Below are 22198 nucleotides of genomic sequence, written 5' to 3'. Positions count from 1 at the left end.
GGGAGGAATAAAAGAAACCTTACTCTGCTTCCAGATGTTCCCCCTTAATGACCCTCAGTTTGCGTAGGAAGGACAGGGAGACGAGGGCGTACGCTCTGCGAACAGTCAGGTAACCTGTGATCTCCTCAATCTGGCCCAAGCTGGCCTCCAACTCAGCTGCAATGTTATCTGCAAGAAAAATACACATTTAATCACGATTACAGACTGCATGGCAGAAAAGCCCTGATAATAGGAGACAGACACCAATCTGGGAAACTCAAGCAGCGGAGAATCAAAAGTCCACCGCAGGAGGTGAAGTACGGTAACACTCACTCCCGCCTCGGATCTTGATGATCAAGTTGCCCTGGATGACAGTGCAGCCTCTCAAAGCCTGAGCTGAAGTTACGGAATCAATCGTGTTGTTGCCCAAGCAGAGTTTAGGACACAGGCCTGCACACGGAGAACAGGTCAACCTGCACAGAGAGAGGGACAGATCAGGGGAAGATGGTTGCCTCGAAGTGTGATTAGCGGTGATAACTAGTGATACAGAGGAGAGAATTAGCAGCATCATTACAGCAGGATGTGCCGATATGTTCCACACCCTGATGAAGCGTTTAGTGACCCACTGTTGGTGTAGGAAATGTCACGGTCAAATTCCAGAACAATCATTTCATTTTCGTGTTTGAGAGGGGAACAAAAAAACCCACCAGGAATATTTCTGGGTGCGGATATCAGAGATGGAATCAGGCAGGACCGTATGGCATGAGGAAGGAATGCGCGCTGACATAATGGCGAGGCGTGGGCCGGAAGACGTGGCGTTTTTGACAATGTTCGATCTATTCTGCTCAACTTCACTGGGAAAAAAACTGTGAAATAATCTCTTCCGATTTTAAACAGGCGGTAGCAGCAGCTGAAGAAGGGTGAGGGAAACAGACGATGTGCTCGAAGGGAAAACGGCTGCGTGTGGAATTTTCAATTGATTAAATGCTTCTTATGCTCGCTTAAACACAACTGGCCCAAACATGAGTTGCATTTGTCAACAGCCTCCCAATTCTCCTCCTCTCGCCTGCACTCAGGCACGTAATCATGCACGCACGCACGCACGCACACTGAGGCCGCGATGGTTTGGCCTTTCAGGAAATTCATTCATAAAAGATGGGCCTCTTTACACACAAAGACATCACTAACGAGGGCCGTCCTTCCTCTGTGACATAATCCAGCTCTTTAAGTCCACCCACCCTGGAATTAAAAACAAATGAAACGCTTCACACGATGCCAGCTACCTCAAGGTCTGAACTCGCTACTCTTACTTTGGAGTTCTAGGTCGCAACGCTTCTTTTTTCTCGCAGAAATGCGTCTGAGAATCAGAGCCGACTCCAAACCGGAGTCTGCATCACACAGCTGAGATGACTCGTGCTGTTTTGAATCAGCTCTGGTGCCTGGGGAACAGTTAACAAAGGATGCTGTTGTTCACTGCAAAGACCAAACACGTCTGCCTTCCAAACACACCCTTACAAAACCTTGTTTATGAAACTGTTAATTATTATTGGATTGATGCTCTCTAGGAACCAAAACAACATAGAGACAAATGATGACCTGCCACAGGTCGTATATATATTAATCCAAGGCTCCAAATCCTTCTTTTCGCTGTGATTTCAGAGGAAATGGAAACACTGTGATGATCCCTGGAAAGAAGCCTCTCTGGTATGGAAAATCCAAAGTACTGCTCCAGTTACAGAATAAGAGAAAAGTGTTTTGGACGGTGGTACTGAAAGACACAGACAGGCAGGCAGACAGGCAGGGTCGAACAGCAGCTCTTAAACAGGGACAGTGTTTATCTGTCCAGCTGAACTCTGTGACTCCAGCTTCAAGGTCTGCTAGAACCATCCAGAACAGCGGCTGTGGCGAGGCTGTCGGAACCAGATCGAGTGATTTGGCAGTGTTCTCCTAGAGTGGAGAGCCCTGGAATGATGAACACGTGACATGTTTTGAATGGACTGGCTTACACACAACTGTTTACCTGAGGAATTGTGACAAACGAAGAAGCCAATGTGTCGTTTTACACATATTAAACATCGCCAGGCTTTGGCGATCCTCATTAGGTTCCGTCTGTCTCACTCTCACATCTGTCTGCCTGTCTGGGTTTAGGTTCAACCTCGGCCAACATTCATGATAGGTTGCCCATGACAAAACCAGAGCAGCAGAAGTGACTCACAAAGTCCCCGATGTTGGAACCGCAACAGAATCCCACTGGAAAAAAGTCTTTTATATCACATCTAAACATTTATATCCAAGCAAACACCGATGATGCCGCTCTACCTAATGCCTCCGGGTGTGTGACTGAGACTTAAAGCAATGTTCTTTTCTGTCTAAGCGCCCCATAATCCCTGCAGGCTGGCAGCATACACGGGAAAGTCAATCACACACACAAATACACACACAAACTCCTGTCAGGCTGAAACGTCCGCCTTGAAGGTAAACTCACATGAAGTGAGCGCGTGTTTACCTCACCATCACATCGACATTCTAAAAATTTTACTCCACGGGATATTTTTCAACAAATTTGTATTTTCAATGAGCAAAAACATTAATAGGCTGCTATTTCATAGGAAATAACCTAAAGTGAATAAAAGTAAACAGGCCTTGGACAGACTGTAAAGAGCCCAGTGAATAATCAATAGGAAACTAACTGCCTATAAAGGAGGCATTAAGATCTAGAGGCATTATAACTCTCCAGTGCACCTTTGAAATAATCAGCAGTTAATTAGAGAATTTGTCTGAAGCCTGTGAAGATAAAAATAGCTCAGCCATCTCTAACCACTCTTATTTATAAATTTAATCCGCATGTGAAAAGGCTGACAAACCGTGTCCGTCTGTGCGAGCACAGAATGTGATGAATTAGCAGTGTTCACTTCCTGTCACGTGTGTGTGAGTGTGTGTGTGTGTGTGTGTGTGTGAGTGTGTGTCTTACGTGGTAGAGTTTACGGTCGTGTATCCAGAGGGACACTCTGGAATACAGGCTCCATCATGGATGACATATTCAAAGCAGCCTAGCTCAATGTCCTGGTTCAAATTTTTCATCCGTTTACACTGGTTGTGGAGGTCCTGGACAAAAAGACACATTAATACAGAGTAATACACACAAACATCTCTGTCAGACATCTATGCTACCACCTTAAAGAGTTCCAAATTTTACCAACCTGGCAGAAGGAGAAGCTGACACATCGCCAGCCCCTGAAGATGTAGTACCCGGGGGGGCATTTCTCCACACAGGTGTTACTGTGCAGAAGGTTCCTGCAGGCCACGCAGCTGCTGGCGTTCCCTGGCTCAGAACAGCCACCCAGGCACTGGTCATGGCAGCACTGACCCTGGAGGCTACATGTCCCGTGCTTACAGGTCTCCACGCACACTAGAGAAATAAAAGGGGGGAGAGAGAGGTTAAAATCAGAAGCGAGAGACCTGAGACCGTGACAGGCGCTAATCCTGTCAGTAAGACAACACTGGCACTAGAATATGGTTCGCTGGTAACTTGTGTTTTCATCATGTCGCCATTACAAGGACCCTGCAGGTGAGCGGCCATGTTTGAGTACAGCTCGATGGCACTTGACAGATGGGAAGTGAAATTTTACCGCTGGGGTAATCTCATTTTCCACAATTAGATAAACACAATAACCTGAACTGACAGGCAGAGACAGGTGAAAGAATCCCCAGCTATAGCGCGAGGGCCAACGGGGTCCTCTCTTTAGCCTGGCTAATACATTAATGCAGTGCTAATGAGCTCCAATATCAAGTACGCTATGTGTCCCTGTCTGAGGTGACATTGGATTTATTGTAAACACTGATGATGGTACGATGAGGCGTCGCAACTGAACTGTGCACGAAAACGATTAAATCAACTGCTCCACTTCCTTGTCCGAGTGTCAGGAGAAACTGATTAGAGTTCAGCCTTTACCAGACGCTGACCTTTACTCAACTGCTCATGCTGCCCGGGCGCTCACACATTTGGAAATCACAATAGGTTACCGAATGGTAAACGTCTACTAAAGCCCAAAGCAGCTCTTTGTCGGCACGAAAATGTGCAAACAAGCGAGACTTTTGGAAAGTGTGCACAGATAACCCCTGTGTACATTATTAACTAATGACGTATGCCAGCCGTCCTCGCATGCCACCACTCTGAGGACATCACGTGAGCTCCTACTGACAAAGGTATGGCGAGGACGCCGCCCCCCCGCGGGACAGACGGGGTTGTTGGAACAGCAGAGGAGAACATCGGATAACAAGGGGAAAGAAATTAACAATGAGTGAGGGGACCGGAGGGACAGAACCACAGAGAGGGTGAATGAATGACGTAACAGAAGCAAAAGCCCCACTAATGAGGCGCTCGATGCAGAGCTCGCTTTACAACTCGTGCTAGAACACCCACCGCAGCACAAGCTCTGATCCTGAGAGAAAAACGACCTCTTCTCCAGCCCCCCCTCCCCGTGTGTGTCTGCTGGGTGCGTGTGCATGCCATGGCCACTACATCACACCACAGAGCAGGATAAGAGGCGATGCCGATCCAGCTCCAGCTGAGAATCCATGCCGGAGTGCAGCTGCAGCCCCAGATCCACCCTCAGCCTCAGCCAATGTGTTGGCTGATAGGGGGAGGCAGCCATTCAATGGCCTCTTCCATGTCTGAGAGGAGAGCCGCCCAGGGTTAACACTCGCCTTGCTGGGGCAGACAGGGGGCAGACAGAGCCAAGCAGCAAACACATCAGGTAAGATGATTTTCCGGCTTCAAGGAGGGGTTTATTACTTGCTAATAGGGGCATCTGGAGCTAATTCAGGTCCGATTTGTTTTGAAAATAAATGGATCCGCTATTCCAATGTTATTGTATTCCATGTACTAGTCTTTATAGTGAATTGTTAAATGACTTGTTCCTTTTCTCTTTTTCACTCTCCCATCCCTGCAGGGAGAACGGCGGTGGCACTGTCGCACCACAGCAACACAAATCTTCATTCTACTCACACCAGCACCAGGCTACACAAGCTAGCTGATATGCCAAACATACTCCAGCCCGCTCACTCATTCATTCTTTCACCCCCCCTCCTCCTCCCCCTCCTGCGCCACTCTTCTGTTCCTCTGTGCCACTGTGCCTCGCCATGCCCTGCACCAATATCTCGATCTATGTGCCGCCTGCCTTTCTAGGCCACTGGGCCCCTCCCACTTTCATTCATACTATGCCTTGTGTTGTTTTCATGCTGGCTCGGTGGGGGGATGGAGTCATAGATGGAGGGATGATTTTATGCTTCAACAACAGAAGTGGGAGGAGCAGGCGGCAACATCCTTGAGAGCTTATCTCTCATTAAACTGAACACACACATCCGCACACACACACACACACAAACCTGTCTGTGTCATTCAGTAATTTCCTTGCTATTATCCTACACACATACACGGTTCCAGTAAGTGTTTTAAATGCAAAGCCCGATCAAAGGCGCGTTTACCTTTCATTTGGCCGTGCCAGTGCAGAGTGCAGGCTGCTTAGTCCCCGGGGAGCAACACGGGAGAAGCGGGACAGCCAATAGTGTGCAGCCACACATGGCAACACTTCCTGCTCTTAACACATAAAACCTCCCCTTTAATTGGCAGTGTTGTCTACAGGCAAAATGCTGGGAACAATAACAAACACATTTTTACCCCAGAGCCATTTACTCAGGAGAACACATGAAAGCACACACACCATAACCCTCTTACACACACAGACACACACACAAAGCTGCTGGATTCAGGTTTACTATATTTGGCCACGGTGGGAGACCTAAGCTTCAAAAGCTTTGCTATAAATGCTTCGAGTGATCTGATGTAAGACATTCGCCCTGAGTAAAGAGACGGGGTGATGTAAACAAAACGCGCTCGTCGCTGCGAGGGGACGGCGAGACATCGATATACTAGCAAACAAGCACGTAAGCTGACTAACACAAACGTGCACTCAAACAAAGGTGCGGGTCTGTTTGTGTTTGGTGTGAAGGCCGACAGGAGGGTAAGACGGGAAGAACCAGTGGCGAGGGGACAGAACTCAGAAGGCCACATATTTACTCAGGTCTCCCTGCAATTAGCAGGAAAATATGCTTTTACACTGAACACACGATTCCCCTTGATTTGAACCGAGGCCGTCTTTCTTCGTGCGGCCTGGCTTTTCCATCTTAGTTCTGGTTAAAGGGAAGGTTTCACACCTGTAATTTTGGTCTGGATCAGACAAAAGTGCTCCAGACCACAATGATTAGCTCTTAAAGCACGCTGGGTTTCTGAGGTCAACCTGTGCACATCAGACATCTATATATTGCATAAATAGCCAAAGCTCTCTTTTTAATGGATGTGAAGCGCGGATCACCAGCCTGCACGTGTCAGACGGAAAGAGTGTGTGAGCTCATGCAGTCACAGGAGTGTTCACACGACGTGACCTGTGATAGAGTCTCGGTTATTTTAGGATCAGGGCGCAGTGGTAGTCACGTCTTTTCACCTCTTCTGTCTGATGCATATCTGCTGTCAAAATAACCTGCAACTTTATTTCCAACTATATATGAATGCTTTTTAAAAATGGAGCTGTTTTTGGAAATATCAAATTAAATGCAATGATACTCCGACATTAGCGTTTCATTAGCATTGAGCTAACAGACTAGCAGCACGACAGTACGGATAAAATGTCAAAATCAACCCATGTGTTTCCTGAAACACTTAAAAAAGCTGTGGTTGAACTTTTCCCAAGCAGGGTGGCAGGTAGAGACGCTCTACTGAACAGTTGCAGCCTCCGTCGCTGCAGGGAAAATGAATTACAGTCCCATTCCTATGGCTTTGGTACTGATGTGGCATCAGTGGCGATGACACTACAATTCGCCGCAGAAGGTCAATAAACAACAGAGCCACACATATAGACACCATTAAAGGGTGGGCCTGGCTTAATTAGCACGGTTTTGCTCCCTTCAATGTCTGCCTGTTCATTGATTTCCTTGTCTGTGTCTGTGTGTGTGTTGGCCAGCTCTGCTGGTCCATCTTGTTACCATGGAGATGAGTCCAGACATAGACAGTCTGTAGTAATTAGTTACACCCTCCCAACAGAATTTCTCTTATATTCCCCACTAGTAATCATCCGTGTCTTGTCTTTTCATCATTACAGGCATACTTCCTCTCTCTCTAAGCTTGAGGTGCTCCTCTCTCCCACTTCACTCCTGACCAGTCACCCTTTCTCATTCCCTCCCAGTGAGCCGTAGAGTCTAGCCTCAGGTGTTTGTTTCAATAGAAAGCTACTAGATCAAATGGCAGATGTTCAAAATGGAGCTACGATCAATATGACCCACCAATGAGCCACCTGGCCACTCCTTTATTATTTGCCCTTGCGAAAGATCAATCGTTATTACCCTCTGCACTCGGCCATCATCGTCTCACCTCCCCAGGCCCTCTCCTGGTCACCCCCCTTTTCACCACTCTCAGCTCGGTCTCTCATCCCTCTTCTTGTGCCTGCACCATTTCTGAGGTATAATCAGAAATATACGGGCAGAGATCCGATGTGACAGAGCACAGGATGATGCAAACACTTGTGAAAACCTCCCCATACTTTCCGACACGGATGTGGACACACTGCAGATGTGTGCACACACACACGCGCGCACGCACACAAACACACAGCTCCTGCAGATTTTGCTGACTGGATACGCAGCCGTGCTCTGCGTCATCAGACTCCCCTTCGCTCCAGTGTCCTCTAACCACTTGGATCAGGAAGCCTGCAGCTCACAGATGAAGCTGCCATCGCCAACACGTGTTTGCGTGACCAGGTGACCACCGCGGGCAGACGAAACCTGCTAAAGACACACCGGCGCGCGTTTATCTGAGACGCTCACAGAAAGAGACCAACGTCTGAACGCTTCGGAACCTGATAATGAGAAAATTCCCATTGTAATATAACTTATATTCAAAAAGATTTGCACAGTGATTTGACAGATAATTGCATCCAACATTTCTTTATTTGTGTAATTTAACTGGAGCCAGCCGTGACTAAGGTGCTTCCCTGTCTGCCTCAGTGGTCCATTATCTCCTCATATTAACCGGAGAAAGACAGGCAGAAGTGAACCCAGACTGCTCTCAGTGTCCTCAGATGGCACTCTTAGAATGTTTCTCAAAAGGCTGATTGTAACAGATTCCTTCTTCTCCTCCTCTCCTCTTCCCTTCATTCATCCCTCTCCTCCACCTCTACCTCTGTTGCGCCGCCACAACTCTCATGTTTCAGGGGCTTTGAGTTCAGACAGCCCCTACAATTGTACTCACCCATGCAAATTCCCCTCCTACATCTGTGGCAAGCAAAGCAGATGTTCAGCTAGCTGCTAATGTATATCGCTAAATGGGTTGAAGCTTTTTTGTAGTTTTGTGCATTTGCATATGGACACATGCTTAAATGCTCAAAAAGCATTTCCCTTTTTCCTCTAAGGGGACTATTTATGCAAAAAAGAAACTGGATCATGCAAAATGATAGTATAGATTTGCTTTTCTCTGACAAAAAAAGACTTTTTAAAGAGGTGTTTGTAAAATTAGCATATGTGGGTTTTGATTAGACAAACAATAGAGAATTAGGGGACGATAAATAATGCAGCAACAAGCACTTGGATGCACGGGAATGGACAAAAACGCAACGATAAAAGAGAGTAACAGACAGGAAAACAGAAGTTGTCTCTTAGACACTGAAACCTGGAGATGCTGCACTAGTAAACTTAAGCTTTTCACATTCTAAACACACACACACACCCACACACACACACGTCTCTGCAGGCTGGCCAGATGCACAGAGAAGTAGGCACAATGAGGGGGCCAGGGAGCTGCAGCTGCAGTGCAGATGCTCATTGCCCTATTTCATATTCACAGCACAGCACAGAGCAGAGCCAGAGTACACAAGCAGGAACAAACACATACATGTAGACACGTGTGTGAGGACAGCGATGAAACACGGACGCCGAAATAAAATACAGCTTCGGCGTTTCACGCATCTAAGTCCGAGCTCTCACAGAAATCGTAAATACAACTTTAACTATAAAAGCAGGAAGTGTAATCAGATAAATCTGAGTGTCTGTCTGTATCCTGTCTCAATTCAGACGGCTGTTGAAGGCTGTTTATTTTCAGGAGGAAGAAGGGAAGCTCTTCATCATTACTGGGAAACAGCGGCTTGACATGAGGGGCCACGTTCATGGATCCTCTGATCTGTGCAGAACACACAGAAAACCCAGAAGAGAGGTCGTCGGGACCTCAACACGTGAGCCTCAAGCAGCCCTTCCTTCCTGCCCCTCAACCTTTGACCCAGAGAAAACTAAACATCACAGGCAAGAACCAAACTGTACTCACCGATTACGCAATGCAGCGCACCCTGACAACAGACACACATCCAGGTAACCTGCTGTATTCTCTTGATATCAGGGCTTCGGCCCGAGTGACGTTTCCATCCACTCGCCGCGTGTTTTTTAAATTATCACTATTAAATGTCTTGGTTACTGACAAACTTCTGCTCCACACGTCACCCCAGTAGTTGGCGCTAATGCACCAATTATCTGCCATTAACTCCAAAAGCAGGACGAGACGGGCCTGTGTGGGGGGGGGAGTCTTGGGGTCATTGACTGAACCCACAGGTTTCACAGCTGCTAAACAACGGCCAAGAGGACCGTAACTGACGTTCCCCTCAGTGGACCCAATGTGCCAGATGAGACAATTCCTGATGCTAAATCAAGCTCAGATTGCGAGGAAAAGGTGGAGGCGGGAAGAAAAAGGCGGGAACTGGTGTTTGTGCGAGGAGGGGCTGCCTGAGTGGACCTGGCTGGGGAACCTCAATGACCCTGCTGCTGATTCCCACAACATGCAGGGAACGCAGAAATCTGCTGATAGTTCTGCTAATGATACCGGAACTACGCAATTAAAACACAACCCACTGACTTGGGTGATAAACCTTCACTCCCAGTTGTGTTTAGGAAACAACACGCTGCCAACAGTGAAGCGAGGAGGCTTAATTGTTACTAAAGTCTAAAAGCCCTATTCTGCTGCCAAAGAAGAAGTGTTTTTTTACTAAATTTAAAGGCCAAATTGATCTAAGAAGGGTGTAAACCTGAATGCTGTGTCCAATAACTGCACAGCTGGCCGGCGTCATCGCAGACTAACGACTTGCGTAGTTGCTTGTTATCTGTAGTGCAGCCTGAACATTAACCTATTATAGAATTGAATTATTTTGTTGGCAAAGTATGAATCGGTAAAACAGTGGAAATGAGATCGGAATATTTACGTTGCAGGGCGATTTACATGGCGCCCCAAAAGTTAGTGGCCACTGTGCTCCGAGGAAAAAGTTGCTCTGGATCCGACGTTGAACTATTCAGCAGGAACGTTCCACAGACTGGGTGCTTGTTATGAGGGTAAATGTCAGGTACACAATGTTCTGGGGCGGTTAATAACCCCCTGAGACGCCGTCAAATGTGAGTGCCTGGTGTAGCACAGTGGCACCGGTTTCAAAGGCCAGTAGTCACAAGATGCACAAGGTTATAAAATCTAAAACAGGCCTCTGTTATCTGCACCTGAGAATCGTTCTATGGAATTATGGGCGGTGATGCATCTCTGATCTGCTGAAACATCAGAATAAGCTTCTTCTTTTTTTTAAAAAAAAAAGGAAAAATTGAAATGCTGCAAAGTGACGCTACATTAAATCATCGTGATTTAACGTGATTTCTGTGGAAAGGTGATGTAATTTCCTGCGAGCAGCCCCCGACTGGCTCGCGTCCCACTCCGCATTCTTCTGTGACTTTACTGTTTTATAGTTGAGGGCGACTCTTGATGAGAGCTCCACCTCACCGCCTGTTTAGATAAAGGATTCCTGCATGTTCTCGCCATTATTGTCTCCAGCGTGGGTTGGTATGCTCCACACACCCAGGAAGAGTTCGAAAATAAAGGTTCACAACAAACGCTGGAGCAGGATCTGACCCCCCACCCCCCTCATGTTTGAAGTGGTTGCATTTGACTTCAGTTGTGCTGAATCCTGGAGCTCCAGGAGCATTTGGTGGACTCAAGAACGTCCCCCCGCCACCTCATCAAAACAGTAGAGAGTCCTTTTCATTAAAATAAAAAAAAGCTGCTCCGGACGCACGTGAGGGAGTTTCCTTTGGTTGTTGTACAGTAGATGAAGGCTGAACGTTTGTTGCCGTAACTTTGGGAGCAGGAAGCGTATATTCCATCCCTCCAGATCGCCGCGCTGGGTTGGCTGCAGACAGGGAATACAGTAGGAAGACCACGCACGACACGTGCATCCATACAGATGCACCAGTGAACGGAGGAGGGGGAGGCATGAGCGAGGATCGCTGGGAGAAACGGAGGAATTCACTGGGGAAAAAAACCAGCCGCGGGTGACACGTGCACGACAGTCGAGCACGCCGGCGTGGAGGAAAAGGGAGGAAATATCTTAGTGTCAATCTGAGAAGGTGGATTTCACAGTCCGGGCCAAAGAGTTCCCCGTTTGTGTCCTCTTGGCTCTCATCCCTCCCTCGCTCTGTCTGATCAGTTCCCGTTGAATAACGCCCCTCCCCCCAGGCCTGTTTTTCTCTCCTGGTACAGGAATTTGTGGGGCGTCTCCTCAAAAACAAGATTAAGCACAGTTACCTACGGAGGGTCATTAGACGGAGGAGTCAAGAGACGCGTATTCTTACACAGCGTTTACTGCTAGAGTGCCATTAGTAGAGTTACTAATGGAAACATTTGTTAGAAATGCAAATATTACTGTATATGATAACAATCCAGTCCAGAGTTCAGAAGCTCTTCCACAGGCTGTGAGAACATAATGATGACAAATAATAACATTAACCATGATGGGCGACTATAGCTGTATTTTGAAGGCTTGCTTAAAGAAAATTAAGCGCAGATGTTCTTTATTTTATGCATGACGCTCGGGCACATGGTGCACCCCTTTGGGGCCTGAGTGAAAAACAAACCAAGACTGTAAATCCCTCTGCCACAGAGAGGAAGGGCCAGCCACAAAAGATACAGTATGTGGCCAGATTTGTTCATGTCTGCGCATAGATAATGAGTGCAGTCTATGCCGGGGACAAAAGAGTATAAAAAAAAACAATACGTACATTAAGAACAGTGATATAATGAGAGGGTGAGGTTGCTGATGTTGTTGACAGAGGCCCTGCACATGGGTGGCACACGAAGAGAAAATATCCCATTGAAGCAAACTTGAAGTCAATGTAGATGATGAGCTCTCAAAAAACCCCTGAACCCCCAAAGGTTTCACCCCTGAGCTTCATGATGACTAAACCAACACCCCTGATTTAAGCGTAAAGGTTGCCCAATGCTACACAAGCGCTCCTTTATATTGCACTTTGTTTTAGAAGCTAGCAGAATATGTAATGAGTTATTGTTGTATATTCAATGTGGTGGCCTCGGGCAACAAACAAACAAAACACTCCTAGAAAGATTCAAACAAAGTGCAAGAAGACGTCTATCTCTAAAACCTGCCTAAGCAACCATAATGAATGAAAGCCGATGTTGCCTCTGGGTCAGCTAGCTACCAGACAGCTGTTATTCTAAGAACTGCTGCTTCTGCGTGTGTGAGAGCGAAGAGAAAAAGATTAATGAGCATGGAGCTGCTTGTGGATCAGTATCCTTTACACCAAATGCTTTGCATATAACCGGAGTGAGGAAAAATCTGCACTTGCTGAAAGGACGGCGTGTCAAACGGTTCAACGGGTCACAAATGTTGCGCAAAGTGGGGCGATTCTGCGAGTTTCTCCCAAGTATGAGCTGAGCTTTAATGCCGCTCTGAAGAAATGGCCGTCTGCTGTGGAACAATGGACAGCCGAGGTCACGCGTGAGTATTAGTAATAAGATTTCAAAAAGGAGAAGAAGCGACAAATTGAATCAGCGTGGACGGGAAGAGCTTGGCCGTTAAAGGGAAAGCGGCTAACAGGAGACGGTAAACAGGTATTAAGAACCGACGCTATCAGCGGTCGTAGTTGCTTTGAAAATGGGGAAGCGTTCACTGGGGGAACCTTTAATTTCAGGTCAACCGAAACATTCAAAACTAATTTACATTTTAAAATTAGGAAGGACATACCAGGCTGGCAGTCATGTGAAGAGGAGGCTAACAGGAAATTAGCAATAAACACAGCTCTAATTTTGTTCTCTGGTGACATCGTTTTGGTTAAACTAATACCTCTCTGATGACTGTGCTGAAGTCAGTTCAGAGAGGAGAATATGGCAGAGAAACCATCTATTACCAAAGCTATTTTTCCAGTCTAGAAGTGCACAACTGGGGCATTTATCCCTGTGAGTGGCACACATGAGGTGAAGAGCCTCGAGCAACATACTGTCCATAGTATGGAGTCACAGAGTGTCAGACAGTTCCTGCTACAGATATGACTCCAGCCAAGAGGACAGGGAGCTTGGGTTTGTCATCCAAGCTGCTATCTGAATACATTCACAGATTTCCTGCCATCATGGCAATGGACGCACACAATAACTCGATTGTTACCACTGAAAACATTCATTTGGTGCGTTCTTGGAGGCCTTTGTCCTTTTCCGTTATCTCCCAGTGTATCTTCTCAAGTCAAATTTAGCGTTGCCAGGCGATGCTATTGCCGATGACAGTCGATGATGAAAAATCCCGTTTTTAGTCGATATGATCTTTGACATTCCTACAGAGGACAGCTGGATGTTGCGTAATAAGTGGATGAAATAGTTTAACTGCATCTTTTGTGATGCTTGCTGGTTAAAAACTCAGCGACAACCGGTGAAATCAGACACGTGTCATGTATATCGTAGCACTGCTAACCTCGCATTGCTACTACATTACACCTGATCAGTCACACACCTGTGGACAAACAGCATGTTTCAGCTAGAAAGTACATTCCCGAGTTAATCGCACAGAATGAGCGTTTGTTAGCCAGGTTAGCGGTTCTGTTGCTAGATGGTGTCGATGTCATGTGTCTGCTAACGAGCGTGATTGCTGGTCATTACAACTGGGTCACATGCGGGTTGAAGCTGATCTTATTAAACTAATTTAGAGTAGTGTTGAGTCTGACATCGGCACGCTGCCAATCTAAAACAGGAAAATGAGCGTCACATGACGGCAAAATTTCTCAAGGGAAGCCGAGACACAAACGCGTAAATGCAAAGACGATCGCACGCAGGTGCGCCGCAGTTTATCAGGCGCGAGCAGTCAACGGTTCCCAGAGCCGTGTGTATCAAGTGAATGCGAGTGTGTGTGAAAGCCACAGGAGAGCGCAGTGCGGTTGGCTGAGGCCGCGAGCGGAGCGCAGCAGCACGACCTTATTTAGTTGCAACAATGCCATCACAGGGCCTGGAACAGGAGACACTGGAGAGAGGAGGCAGCGGCCAAGGCATGCTAAATATTAGCAGGCCTGGACGTCATTCTGCCTGGTGACACAAACAGGAGTCGTAAGAGGGGGGCTCGCTAGCTCATGGTTTATTTTAAGGCTGAGCTACGGGTGCTCAGAGGGTGCAAATATGAGAAGGGCATGTGTTTTGGTAAAGAACGGAAGCTTTTAATATTGTATTTCTTTATATTATATCGGTTTTTATCCAATATTTCAAACTAGGCGAATTGATGCAAAGCACATTTAATAGAAGAGGCACAGAGCAGCGAGCAATGATGCATCCACCAACGACGCGGGACAGAAGAGATGTGCTCCCTCAACTGCCGGCACACACACAAACTGCCCCACGAAGAAGATTTTAAAAAAAAGTGGCGCGGACGAACACGAAAACACCAATCACGCAGAGCGTAACTCAGGCGTTCACCAATGGCAGGCGAGCACAGTGGCGAGGCGGCCATCTTTAGTAACAGGAGCCAGAACTGACAAGTTTGGTCTATCATTTTGAGGCCTAAATTCCTGCATGTCTGCATACCACAGCGTGCAAGAGGAAAGAAGTGGGGGAGAGAGGGAGAGCACACAAAGCAAAAGAACAGAGGGACAGAGAGGAGAGAGTAGAGGGGAGAGCGGAGGGAGGATCTTTCCCATTAGGTGGAGCAACGGAAAGACCCAGGAAAAGGAATGGATTAAAAAAAAGAAGAAGAAAGCATGTGTTCCCTTTGGTCCGGCCGTTAGGAGGTTTTCACAGATTCTGCCCACACAGGAAGATACGCGAACCCTCTCGGAGGAATGATTAACTGCAGTTATTCCATAATTTAAATAGCACCACTCCAGCTATCCACAAGACAACGGAAGGCCGATGTTTTATAGTTTGCTTTGGTGTCACAGGAAATTGGCGTAATTCCCTGGAAATTTTCTGACAACAACAGATTCAAAAAGGCGTCCTTCGACAACAATAAACATATTACACAATAAGGTCAGGAGAAACATGGAGGACACACACACACACACACACACACACACACACACACACACACACACACACACCCCTCTCCACGTAGGTGTTGAGGTTGGAATGTGTGTCCTGCTGGGTTCTGCCTCCCCTGGAGCCTCTAACCAGCTGACCTCTGACCTCAGGGGTTCAGCTCAGGGTCACATTCTCCCAATAATGCTCAACAGTATTTGCCCAACATCGCCCTCTGCCCACCTAGCGTCGCAGGGATTGCCTTAAATAGACAGAGGTCACAGAGGAGGAGCGCTCATCAACGCTCCCGTTTACTGGGAATGCTGCTCTTTTCCCGGACATTTAACAGATTCTGCGCAGGGCGGCGCTCCTGTGAGGTCAACAGCTCTTTTTTGGGACTAAGAGAGACAGATTAACTGGTTTTTAACATGACAGGAAGATGGTTGGGAATGAACGCTACCACATGGAAGAATTGGGTTTGGAAGGCGCTTCAATGATCGGAAGGTCACGTGAGAACAAGGTTCGTGCAGGAACAGTGACTTCGGAAATGTGACGATTCCCAGCGCTGAATCGGAGACAAATGTAATCCTCAATAACTCCTTCTGTCCGTCCTCGCCTGACCCGCGTGCTAACGGCAAGCAGAAGACGTGCGAGTGAACGTTAGATACGAGAACCGAAGCCACAGCTCAACCACTGCGGCAAATTATTTAACTGCGGGAAAGGCTGCGTTTTCTAAGGTGGCGTAATGACAGAATTCCTGGGAATTTTAAATGTCCACACGACTTGTCCCACCCCGACAGCAGAGCCACTGTAACACCTCACGGCTCTGCGGTCCTGCATGGACGTACACACACCTTCCTAATCGTGGTAATACCAACGGACCCGAACACTCTCTCGAGGCTTTGTGGGCTCGGTGTCATGACTGGAAGCAGGAGGCCACCTGATCTGGCCAAATACCTGAAAAACAACCCTCCGTTCCATGCGGGAGGAGGGTAATATTTTCCTGCCTCACACACGCTGTGCGATCTTTAAACTTCACCTCTTGTCTCTGCTAATTTCCGACTACACCGGCTCACGACTGGGGATTACATTTTTGCTAGAGGCTCACGGGATGATTAATGAAATCAGCGTTTGCGGCACTGACGGAGCTTGGTATTTCTGTCACAGGGCTGCGGATCCAGACAGCTGTAATCCATATTTTTCCCCCCAGCATGTAAATAATATCCTCTACACTTCACTCTCTTCATCCATCAGCCGATCCCCAGGGCCCGGTTCTACAACTTGGCAGTAGGAAGTGCTTTGGACAAAGCCAGGAAGCAATGAGGAAGTCCATTTAGACAGCTCATGCTGCAGCTACAATACACACACACACACACACACACACACACACACACACCACACACACACACACACACACACACACACACACACGACAGAGAAAACACACAGAACCAACCACGCACGGAGGAATCACTTATCCTTCTCTCCCCTTGTCCTGATATCAGGGTAGAACCTGTGTTTTTCAAAAAGAAGACGGAAAAAAAACGACTTGACGCAAAGCAGCGGGACAGAAGTACCCACGGTATAGTCTGTTTACATCTTTACAAACAGCGGCGTGTGTGTAAACCGCGGCTTGGATGCGGTAGTGCTGGTTCATTCATGAGCTGCAGGAGAGGGAGTGTTTTCCAGATCCCCCGGGGTGCCGGGATCACGCTCCCCGCCTGCAGCAGCAGCAGCAGCACGGGCAGGGTGGGTGGAGGGAAAGGCTGCGTATAAACACGCGCGCCCATGCCAACTCGTCAAAGTTAATTTGGACTTGTTAACAAGGATGCTGGCTTACGCCGGAGAAAACACGTGAGCACAATAGCCCCAACTGTCTTCTCCATCTGTTTCTGCTCATGCACTCCTGTTTTTGGGTGCATGCAGGCATCGATCAATGCGGGACAGAGCTGCATCGGGATCACAACACGTTGCAGCACCATCCCGTCATCCCGAAGGTACTTCTGCAAGTGTAAAACAAGCTCGGGTTATTCCGGTCAGGGAGGAAGTAAAGGATTAGGTCTCATGCTCCTTTCTCCCATCAGATGGCAGTAAACTGTCCATCACAACGTCATTGGATCAGAGTAATGAGGTACTTAGACCCCAGTCAAATTTTCTTTTTTTTTTTAAAGGTCTATTACATATTTCACAAATAAAAATAAGATTGAGATCAAGTATATTTGTCTTCAACAAGAGGGCCAGACAGCAGGAGTGATACAGACTGACCCATTTAGATTAGCCAGAGCAGATTTAACCTGTTAGAAAAGTGGTACACTCCATGGACTTTTCTCTGTTGCCTTTGATGGTAGGTGGGCTGGGGTGTGTGTGTGTGTCTAAACAATTGACGCAAACAACAAAGCACTTAGGCGCAGCAGGGTGAACTTTGACCCGAAAAGCTTTCTGTGGTCCTGCTGGTGTGTGTTTTTGTGTGCGAGTTGTGCAAGCACAGCACTAGCGGTGCCTGTGAGGCTGAACACGCTAACACGCTGCCTCGCTAACGCAGCCTCTTATCGAGACAGCACATAGAGCGTTAGCTGCCGTTCGCTCTCATATGTGCACATTACACATACGTCGAGATCTACAAATAAAAACTGAAATAACTACACAACATATGACATGCACAGAATTATTAACTATGTGCCTGAGATAAGTCAGGACTTTACAAGAGGGACTTCCTAGATTTCCTGGCAGTTTGGCTCAACCATGAATTAGTAAGGGCTGCAGCATCATTAAACATGACATGACCTTGTACATATAAAGAATGTATGCACACACACACACACACACACAGTGGTATTCCTGCATTCTAGAAACACGTGTATGATCACAGGAAAACAAGCTCTCCCTTGGCTCTTTCCTCAGGCGGCTGGAACCCAATAAACACGCAACAAACACAACCCCCCAGTTTCCACTCGCACTTTAATGCTCCATCTAATGTGCTCCGATACGACACGTGTGTTTGTTAACTTTTTATTCACAGAGGCCCCTGGACGCACAGCGCCACCCAGCACGTGTTAAACTGTGTGTTGCCGTGTAACCCCCAGAGAAAAACAGGTTCTCTCTCCAGGTTCAAGTGCGTGAGGGGAAATATGGCGCTATAACTAACCTAAAGCCGGGCGTTCATGGATAACCTGGTGGCATGAGAGTGTGTGGGAATGTGAAGCTGTGGCTTTGGACCCATAGGAGAATGGCACTAAAGTACACGTACATCAAACGCACAAACATTTACACATACTGTACACGTATGTGTAAATGTTTGTGCAGCTCGCAGCCATTGCATCACGCTCTAGAAACGGCTGACGTACGGCTCAACTCGCCCCTGTCACACAGTCAAACCTGTTCCCATGGTCTCGGCACGGCAGGGGCGATACAGGTCGGGAGGCCGGCTCATTTCTACGTTTCTATAAACAGAAAAGCTGTAAATGTTGTCCACTCTATCAAGGCCGACCCTTCAACGTAATATGGGCAGAGCTGGAGGCAGAAACCCAAACAGAGACATGTCATGTTTTATTTTCCCTGCAGGGAGACCTCCTAAAAAAAAAACAGAAAAACCACGCAGCAGCCAACGTTACACGGCTGCTGCATTAGTCCATGTTGAGTGCCGTATTTTCACGACTCTAAGGCGCACCTAAAACACTGAGATTAGTTCCAAAATCGACGGTGCGCCTTGTGTGGGTGCCCTACGGTAAACGCTCCACCCATCGATTAGCGGCACACCTACGCGTAAGGATCCCCTAAAATGGCGCCGGTCAAGCGAGACGCGTATGACTGAGGCTTACTTTAAACTGCAGGCCATCGAATATGCGGCTGAAAATGGCAATCGAGCAATCTTAGTGTTTTCGCTTTATGAGGAGGCGGCATCTCTCGATACGTGCGAGGACAACTGTTGCGCAGCGGCTACCCGCGGATTACCAGGAGAGGGCGGCCATCTTCCCTAACCCTAACCCTAACCAGGAGAGGGCGGCCATCTTCCCTAACCCTAACCCTAACCAGGAGAGGGTGGCCATCTTCCCTAACCCTAACCCTAACCAGGAGAGGGCGGCCATCTTCCCTAACCCTAACCCTAACCAGGAGAGGGCGGCCATCTTCCCTAACCCTAACCCTAACCAGGAGAGGGCGGCCATCTTCCCTAACCCTAACCGGGGGGGGCAGCCATCTTCCCTAACCCTAACCAGGGGAGGGCGGCCATCTTCCCTAACCCTAACCAGGAGAGGGCGGCCATCTTCCCTAACCCTAACCAGGAGAGGGCAGCCATCTTCCCTAACCCTAACCAGGGGAGGGCGGCCATCTTCCCTAACCCTAACCCTAACCAGGAGAGGGCGGCCATCTTCCCTAACCCTAACCCTAACCAGGAGAGGGTGGCCATCTTCCCTAACCCTAACCAGGAGAGGGTGGCCATATTCCCTAACCCTAACCAGGAGAGGGCGGCCATCTTCCGCACCTACTGCCACGACAAGATAACGGCGCCCAGCCACAGTCGTCGTTCACTGTGGTTCTCGGCTGCCACGGAAACGGACAGAGCGCCGGATGACGGAAGGTCGAACACTCCTTCACAAAGACTATGAGGCAGCGGCGGGCAGGTTATGCCACCACATGCGGGTGGATTGTAGACGCATGGGCTATGATACCGTCTTCATGTATTGGAAGAGCTTTCACAAAATCAACGCTGAAGCGGAACCAGTCGGTGAGTCCGATTCAGATGATTAAGAAGAGGAATTCGGGATGTTGGACATTGAAATAGTGCAGCTGTTTAATTCAGATACAGAAGATGAAAACTTTGATGGTTTTGTGGCGGAAGAATGAATATTTTGTTCAATAAATGTGTCGAAACTCACTGTTTTACTTCCGTTGTCATTTTTTACTGTATGTTTCAGCATGCGCCTAATAATACGGTGCGCCTTATGTATGTTTTAAATACAGAAATAGCACCTATAACTGAGACTGCGCCTTTTGATACAGTGCGCCTCTTGGTCGTGAAAATACGGTATAAACATGGCCAAGGCCGTCCACTGACGTGATTGCTTTTCTGTCTGTGAGAGAGACAGCGAGAGTTCTCCAAGAGTCCTCTCTGTCTCACAATAGACGCCATTCTCTGTGTTTACAGTAGCAGAGGAAAGATTGACTGACCAACTGGCCGACACACAGGCAGCTGGCAGCAGCACAAAGCAGAGCCGCAGCGCCCTGTTTACCCAAAAGAGGGGAAAGCTGGAACATTTACACCAAACAGGACCTCTGCACCGTTTGTCCTCATTAACGCACCTTAAACAAAATCTTTTAAAGATGTTTACCTACCTGAAAACGCTGGTGTGGGTCTCTTAACATTAAAAAGCTACGGGGTCTATACTTACGGATCTTTTATCCATAATGAGCATCATTAAATGCTAATGAAGGAGACATTCTATTTTGATGCATTCCAAAGCACTATTCTGAATATTCCATTTATTTGCTACTTGAATTTGAGCTGTGTTATAGTATCAGGAGATGACGACTACTCTGAGTACGAGCACTTACTTCTCTGGCAGTGGTTTTGTGACCAGCACCGTCCCCTGAAGTGTCCGTTGATGGTGTTCTGCGGGCAGATGGTCTGGCCGTGGGCGGTGCCGGGACAAACGTCTCCGCACTCTCTCTCGTTCTTATTGGCCACGATGTAATTATCCTCCACCGAGTCCAGGATCTTGGACCAGTCCAAGGTGGACAGGTAGCAGAGGTCTGGGTTCTTCTCGATTCTCACGGCACCTCGGGTGATGTTCATGAGGCTGTGGAGGCCCACCTCCTTCAGCTGGAGCATCTCATAGAGCACCAGGGCGTAGTTGAAGAAGAGGTTGTTTCCACGGATCACCGTCAGGTTGGGGAAGAGGTCGCCGAGGGTCTCCAGGCCGTAGACCCTGAACAACAGCACGTAGTCGGTCACCACCTGCAGCTTCGGGTAGGTGAGGCCGTGAAAGTCTTCCGGCTTCGTCTTAAACATGAGCAGAATCTTCAGATAGCCTTCGATGATGGTGCAGTTCTCCAGAGACTGGAGGTTGGTCACATCATTGCGGATGTCCTTGCTCTGACAGACTGGAAATCCACAAAACAAAGCAGGCGTTACAAAGCAGATCATGCAACAGGTCAGGCACAGACAAACTCATTTCTTAATTTTTATGGCTGTGTCTAAAAAGAACTTCACTTATTTGCTTCCTCTACATTTAAACTACAAGTGACCCGCATGCAGCGTCCCCACTATAACCCCCCCCCCCTCTTCTCATTGGCTCGATGGCGTTACTCCACCGAGGAACGGGTGTACGCCACCGTCTGATTTGAATGAAGCAGACATTAAGGCATTAAAAGGAATAACGTCCGGGAGCAAAAGGCTTTTCCACGCTCATTCATATTCTTTGGGAGCTGCTGCACACGAGCACAGACCAGCAAATGTGCATCCAGCTCAGAGGAGGAGGGGGGAATTCATTAGACAGTGCTGAACTAGATGTACAGACAGAAAAGGTGTGATTCTGCTGCCGAGAAGAAACACCACTGTTATTTCTAACGTTTTCAACTGCAGAACGCAGCAGTTTCATTAGGAGTTTCAGTAGAATACCGCAAGTGTGCTGCTGCAAAGCTGCTCTTAACTATTTAACCTGGTATTAGTTCATCCCTGGGAGCTAGAACACACACAACGCCAGAGTTCAAGTTTCAGATCATGCCTAATATTGTGACTTCTGTGCCATTTTAGTCCTGAATCTGAGGCAGATAGGTGTATTTGTGGCTACGACTCACTACATACAAGGGTAACGTTCAGTTTTTTTTAAATCATTCCCAACAGAAAAGACATCAACGTGACCACACTTT

The 22198-nt window shown here is 47.7% G+C and overlaps 1 protein-coding gene across 1 annotated transcript in view; it reads right to left on the bottom strand.

The window, feature by feature from the left end:
• The window catches only part of insrb (insulin receptor b), a 46170-nt gene that overhangs the window by 10712 nt on the left and 13260 nt on the right, over positions 1-22198 (bottom strand). The window contains exons 2-6 of the mRNA XM_057037681.1: positions 20882-21430; positions 3180-3388; positions 2951-3084; positions 313-452; positions 24-168 (exon numbers count right to left, since the gene is read on the bottom strand). Of these exons, the coding sequence (XP_056893661.1) occupies positions 24-168; positions 313-452; positions 2951-3084; positions 3180-3388; positions 20882-21430 (1177 nt within the window). The remainder of the gene's footprint in view (positions 1-23; positions 169-312; positions 453-2950; positions 3085-3179; positions 3389-20881; positions 21431-22198) is intronic.

This window comes from Takifugu flavidus, chromosome 7 (assembly GCF_003711565.1).
Source record: "Takifugu flavidus isolate HTHZ2018 chromosome 7, ASM371156v2, whole genome shotgun sequence".
NCBI classification, from domain to species: Eukaryota; Metazoa; Chordata; class Actinopteri; order Tetraodontiformes; family Tetraodontidae; genus Takifugu; species Takifugu flavidus.
This window is presented reverse-complemented; position numbering and strand designations above follow the sequence as displayed.